At 47.3% G+C, this 6,919-nt stretch overlaps 1 protein-coding gene across 1 annotated transcript in view; it reads right to left on the bottom strand.

The window, feature by feature from the left end:
* Positions 1-728: 728 nt before the first annotated feature.
* Positions 729-6,919, bottom strand: part of COP1 (COP1 E3 ubiquitin ligase) — a 125,590-nt gene continuing 119,399 nt past the window's right edge. The window contains exons 19-20 of the mRNA XM_040073342.2: positions 4,811-4,855; positions 729-2,931 (exon numbers count right to left, since the gene is read on the bottom strand). Coding sequence (XP_039929276.1) covers positions 2,914-2,931; positions 4,811-4,855 — 63 coding nt within the window. The 3' untranslated portion in view covers positions 729-2,913. The remainder of the gene's footprint in view (positions 2,932-4,810; positions 4,856-6,919) is intronic.

The raw sequence follows: 6,919 nt of genomic DNA, 5'->3' as shown, positions 1-6,919 counted from the left end.
GGCCTTTGTAACCTGGTTTTCTCAGAAGAAGAAAGTGAGAATAAAGACTCCAAGTGCCCACCATCTGCAATTAACTTCCACGAGGAGTGGTTAAGTGCTGGAACAGGTTCTCCAGAGGGATTTGGGAATCTTCTATCCTTTCCTGGTTGAGTTGTGAACATCTCCAGGCCCTGAAAAACCTCATTCAACTTTGCATGAGCTCTGCTCCGCACAGGGGGCTGGACCAAAGACCTCTGGACATCCCACCCAAACTCAATCACAATGCCCCGACTCTAAAAGGCAGAAGACCTGGAACCATTTGTTGAGTCAGTGACTAATTAAAAAAATATTGACCACGTGCTGTTAAAAAAACCCCCAAATAAAATTACAGTAATTATATACGACTTAATTTGTCAACTGTGAAGAGTTACCTGAAGGAAAGCAAATTAAGGGGATTAAAATAAGGAGCATTACCTCTTGTGACAAAGAGACGAAGGCAAAAAAATGCCATTAACTCGTGTTTATGAGCTGCTATGTTTCTAATTAGGGCCAGACACCAAATTTGCATTTTATCTTGATTGAAACAGAATGAAAACTGAAAAAATAAAAGCGTCCAATGTTAAACAGCTTTCCCTGTTTAATTCAAGGAGAAACCTTACAGCATTCAAAACAGCTGCTTTTTTTTCTTTCTGTTTTAAAGATCTCGGCTTTGTCAGAGCAATTTCAATTTAAAACACAGAGGATCTTCAAGTAGGGGAGAGAAGGAATGAGGTCACCTGCCAACAGCGGCTGCGTGGCACAGGGCTGGGGTACAACAGCAGCCAGGGCAGGCTGCAAAATAAATGAGTGGGCATTGATAAAAAAGCCAGAGGCTGGAGGAAACCCACACCTGAAAGCAGGGAAGCAGGAAGAGCAATGGCAATGGATCATCACAGCAGCCCTGCCTTTGGAGAGGGCTGGCTGGGAGGGATGCTCAGCACACTCACTCCACACCAAATTCTCTTAAAATGCAGCAAAACGGAAATCAAACTAGTGCTGCTCAGTGGGACGTGTCAGACAGCTGCCATCAGGCAGAAGGAGCCAATTTTGTTTTCTTCTGCCACAGTGGCTCGGGTTACTCAGAGCAGAGACCTGCAGGTAGCACTCCCGAGCAGGACACAAGCTTGGTGTGCTGTCTTCCCTCTGCTTTCCCTCTCTCCTCACCTCCCCCCCAGTGCCACACCAGAAATCATGGCAGAAGATCAGCATGCAGCACCTGAGAGCCATGCCTCCTCCTCTCCCCTGGAGCTCAGCATCACTTTTCTCCCTGCTGGACCGGACTCTGCAGAAGCTACTGGCAGTGTGTCCCACATCCTTCCACCTTTGAAGGAGCACAGGTGATGCCCTAGAGACCAGCACTGAACCAGGATAGGACTGTCCCCTGCTCTTCCACAAGGCTTCAATCCCTGCTTCTTTATTAATACCCTCAAGAGCATCCTTGCTCTTCTTCCCTTCTCTGTGCCCAAAGGGTGTGAGAAGATCACACAATCCTCCTGGGAAGATCAGAGTCAGGCTTTTAACACCTGGGCAGATCCTGCCCAGTCCCTGCATCAATCCCAGCCCACGTGGTGTGAGGGAGACAGGGCCTGCAGTGAATGACAGGGAAAGGATTCAGTTTGCACACCAGAACACTTCCCACAGGTATCAGTGCCTGCACTGCACCTTTGACACCCACGGCAGGGAAAAGACGCTACGCCCACCAAATCCCACTTGCAAGCTTAACAAGTTCTGGCAGCAAGCCTGACAGCTCAGCCTGGCTGCTGCTCTGCTATCCTGCCAAGAAAGCAACCACGACTCTCAGCTCCATGGTTTATTCCCCCTCCATATGTACAGTTAAGTGTATGCATGACCATTAAAAATAAGGCTACTTATATCATGGCTCTGGAACACGTTACAAACCAACTCCGTCCCCTCTCTTATGACAACATTCAAAATGCTTGGCTTCCAGGGTGTGCAGAGAGGGGCAAACACAACCAGACCACACAGGCCATTGAGTGGTGCAGGGCTTTGGTAACTGGATCTAGAAGCTTCCTCCTCTACAGCTGAGAGAGTCAAACACAGCCAGGTCAGTGGGAGGCAGATCTTCATCCCGTGATGTCTTGGCAAGGTCAGTCCAGGTCCCGGGAACTGCAGACCCCCTCATCTCAGCACGTTGCTGGGGGCAGGTGGCCCACATGGACAGGAGGACACCTTCATCCTCTCCTTTGGAACTGCCCCTTTGGGGCAAGGAGGGGGTCTAAGGAGAGGAGGAAGGGGAAGGTGTCCTTCTCTTCTTGATGACTAGAGGATTTCACTCTCCAGTGGTGTCAACCTCGGTGACATTTCTCAACATATAATTTGTCTAAAAATTAATTAATAAATCAAAGGAACAACAGAACCGTAGCATGATGGGGTTTCAAACTGAATTGCTTGCATGTCCAGGTAAGGCTTAGAGACTTTCTTTTTCCAGTGGGGATGAAGAAGAGTCCAGATGAAAGTAACTGGAGATGTGCAACTGAGGACAGCCCTGTGTGCTCCTGTAAGCTCCCTTCACAAGTAAATCTGTTCTCCTATGCAACAAGACAATCTTCCAGCTTCAGCTTGTGGCTCAATAAATTTTATTATTCCTTTTTGTTTTTATTTAAAAGAATTTGTTTTCCTATCATAAAAATTAGACAACCATACCACCACCACCACCAGCAAAGTCTGTGGAGTAAATGTTGATGGCAGACAGTTCACTGGTGTTACCAGTATCTCAAAATGTCCTAGAAAGTCCATAAATGGAAGAAACCCAATCATGATCGTTTTGGGGAGGAACATCAAAATGGTTTTGGTTTCTTGTCCCACTGTGGTTCCCAGATGAATACTGCAGCACATCAGCAGGACCAAGTACCTCATGCCTTGAGAGAAAACCCTTCATACCAGCTCCAGTACCTGATTAGTAAGGAAGACGAGACATTTAGAATAGAATTTAAGACATTGTTTCCTACGTCAGCATATAGATCACTAAGACAGGACTGACCCTTCCATCTCCACCCCTTACCCTTTATCCACCAGCATGCAATAATATCCCACAAATGGGAAAAGCACTTGGAAAGCATCCCAATTTTGATGTCTGCTTGTGTGATGATAAATTAGGCATGCAGCAAAACCATCCACAGATGCCTGATCTCCCCTCATCTCAATCACACAGCTCTTGGAAATCCTGTAACAGAGATCAGAGCTTTTGTCATCCCAGCCTTCTATGCTCTTGCTTCCCTTGTCCAGCCTGGGATGGAACAACAGCCTCTGAAGGCTTGGACTAGAGGAGGCAGAAAAGTGCCTGTGTGGCTGCTGGAGTCTGCATTCACCTGGTTCAGCTTCACTGGGAAAAGCCCTGGAGCTGTAGCTCATGGGTAATGCCCAGTATGGCATCTGTCCCCAGAGTGGTGGGGGTTTGGGCACACCCAGGCCTCTCCCAGACCATCCCACCTTCCTGCTGCACTCTGTCAAAGGCAAATGGAGGTACCAGAGCTCTGACAGCCCTGGCTGGCTGCTCATTTCTCTCTGTCTACCTTCTCTCATTAACAAGCAAAGTGCATGAGCAAAACCTCTCCTCTCTAATCACTGCTCTTGCTGCTGGATTCACTTCAAAATATCAAAAGTGTCCGTGCATTTTGTCCATTTTCCTAAGGAGCGGGTGACCAAAGTCACCACCAATCAATTCCAAAATATGGTATATAAATAAATCCTCCACGAATGAGAGGCTACAGCATCACAGGCTGCAATGGCAGGAGTAACCCAGCCACCTGTGTCCTAAAAAGGGAGAAAAAAAATCTCAGCATGCAGTTAAACACAGACCACCTGAGCCTCTCATCATTTCTGCATTTTTGGTGGTATTTCCAGGGTGGTTCAGGCCAGCAGCTCTGGTCTGGCTCCAGAGAACTGCTATTGCCACAGGGATGTGAGGGACAAGCAGGACCTCAGCCTCGTGACAGTGACAACGCAGTGTAAAACTCTGCAGACAGCAAGTAAAACCCTTCACCAGAAGCTCCAGAATGCTGCCAGGGGTCTGGGCTACAAGCTTAGGGCATTAAGCCCCAAACCTAACAGCATGGTGGTGCTCAGCATAGAATGTGGGATAAAGTTCTGGGTTTGGGTTGGGTTTGGTACTGGGTATTGGTTTTGCTTGGCCTGACAGACACATAAAGGAGGACAGTCTTTTCCATATCATGTGACATTCCACAGATAGAAATACACTGAACAGACACTCTGGAAGACTTCATTAAAGAGCTGAAAAGCTGGTACTGTACACAGGGAAGGCTGATGCTTTCACAAACCCCCGTGCTGGCAGCTGCTGTCTGTTACTGCCCGTCTGAGCGCCGGAGTCAGCAAAGACCGGGAGCATCCCTGCTCATTTCAGCGCTGCTCCAGCGGGCTGCACACCAGGAGCGCAGCTTTCAGCCCTGCTGCATCTGCAGCAGCCACAGGGTGGGCCTGGGTTAACGCTGGGAGTTAACCTCTGCTGCCATGGGAGCCAGCAACAGCCTGGGGAGGTGCTTGTGCAAGGCCCCCCGTGCTGCCAGGACCCCAAGGAGCAGCAGTGGGTGCTGGATGCCCACCAGCAGCTCTTCCACACCTCACTGCAGCTGGCTTCACTGCTGGGGCACTCCACTGTGTGCCAGAGGCAAATACATCATTTAAATTGCAAAACTCCACAGCTGAGATGACCTCCTCTAATGGTTTCTTCTCCTGGCTGTTCAGTGTCTCTGACCTTGCTCTTTAATATCAACAGATTCAAGTGTTTAAAGGCGAGATGTATAAAATAACTTACCTTAATTGTACCCTGACTGTTAGCAGCAATAAGCACGTTGGACTCCTGGGGGGAAAAAAAAAAAAGGCACTATCAGAACCTGCCATTGCTTTCCTCCCCCTTCTTTTTTTTGGATGAAGCAGCAGAGAAGAAGTTTTTTTTTTCCATCCTAAACATTAGAAGTATATCTAATTTCAAAGGGATTTAACTCTTCCTATATCTGAGATGGTTTCAAGGCTAGAAGTCTTTATAAGTTATACTACCTTAAAGAATTAGAAAGCAATAATCCTTAGTGCTTGTTCAGAGCTTTAAATCTCCAAAGCAATTTACAAACATGAATCAGTTCTCACAGCCTCCCGATGAAGTGGACTAATAAAAATAATAGTTATTTCATCTCTTGGCAGCACACGGACAGAGATCTCCAGCACTCTAACTAAACCAACTAATCACCGTTACAAAACCCCTCTAGCTCTCAGGCCAAGAGGCTCCAGATGAGTAAAACAAAGAGGAGAAGAGATTAGAGAGCAATAGCAGATGCAACCAGTTTGAAAGGGAAGATAAACAGAGAGGGCTCCAGCCCTGCCGCAAGCGGAGAGGCAGCATCTATTTACCTCCTGCCAATTGATGGAGGTGCATTTGGAGATATCCTGGTTGACTGCAAATTAATGGCCTGCTGCAGCAGTCAGGCAACCCCCAGGCAAAAGCTGGAGGAGAGAGAGAGTCTTCTCCAGACTGCATCTCTCATGTGACCAGCAAGAACAGATGCACCGTCCCCAGCCAAAATCCTTCCCAAAATCTACAGAGAAATCCACAAGCCTAAAGCAGATAAGCACCAGGGAGCTGGCAAGAGGCACAGAGATGCTGAGGGAGAAGCTCTGCCCCCAGCTGGGTGTCCTGCAGCCAGCCTCGTGTCAGCACACACAGTGCTGCTGAACCGCACGCAGTGAACTGCTTGCTGTCTTTTTGAGACACATTTTCATATTTCTCACTGCTGCTACCCTTCCCCAGACAAACTTGCTGTAATTATCCCACTGCCTAACACATGCATTTTTAATGAACACTGCCTAGAACACGCCCCGCTCCAAAGGGAGTGGAAGGCAGCTCAACACAGCCCCAGGCTGGCTGTGTGCTGCCTCACCGTGAAGTTCAGGGCTTTGCACAGCCTCCAGATTGGGGGCAAAGGGAGAAAAATCCCCTTCAGTATGAAAATCCATTTATCAGGTAAGAGTAGTCTTGTGGTGGACCACTGGGCTAAATGACACAGATACATTTGTTCACCCTGGTACAATCATTAGAGGATTAGTTAAAACTGATATTATCTCACTAATGATCCTCCAAGTCTAAGCTCCTGAAAAGAAAGTATATCCTCAAAGGAAGAATATATTGCAATTTCTTTTAATTTGGTGGCTAAGAATCTAATCCAGTGAACTGTTCAGCTTCTGGTTAACAGCATTAAAATCAAAACCCACTGCGGGGGAAGCAGATATAAATGTTATCTGGCACTGAAACATGGACCAGGATGCCCATAGGATTCTGGAAGCAAGGGAGAGGGACCAGCAGTGACCTACTGTGCAGTGCAGGACACCTGAGCTCCTGAGTACAGATGATGCAGGGTTTGAGTGATTTCTGTTTGCACTGTGAGCGACTGGTAATTCATCCTGCTGCTGCAGTCTGCTGGGGTGCCACTGTAAATGAACTCTGTTTCAATGAAGTTTTACCTGCTAAATAAAATTAAAATGCCAGAGGGTAATTTACTCTCACTCCCTTGTTCTTCAGAAGCCCCTGGGTGTTGGTTTTTTCAGCAGGGTCTGAGCTAATCACTGCTCTGCTGCTTTCATCCACAACCATGAGATGCAAACAGGAGCAGACAGCAGCAAAATTAGCACCAAATCTGTCACCGAACAAACACTGACTTGCTTGTTAAGGCACTCCAGCACTGCTTCTCCAGGAACACAGCTAAGTAACTTGTTTTTAATCCTCCAAAGAAACAATTCACTTCCTTCTATGTGGCCTGTAAAACAGTCAATACACTCAATGTGCTAAACACCTAAAGAAGTCATGAAGTTGTTTAGATCTGTAGGTTCGTAATTTGTGACAGCTGTGTGCACATTAAACCAATCTTTTTTCCAG

This window comes from Hirundo rustica, chromosome 9, assembly GCF_015227805.2.
Source record: "Hirundo rustica isolate bHirRus1 chromosome 9, bHirRus1.pri.v3, whole genome shotgun sequence".
In the NCBI taxonomy this organism is placed as follows: Eukaryota; Metazoa; Chordata; class Aves; order Passeriformes; family Hirundinidae; genus Hirundo; species Hirundo rustica.
Note: the sequence above shows the minus strand (reverse complement) of the source record. Positions and strands in the feature narration are given on the sequence as shown.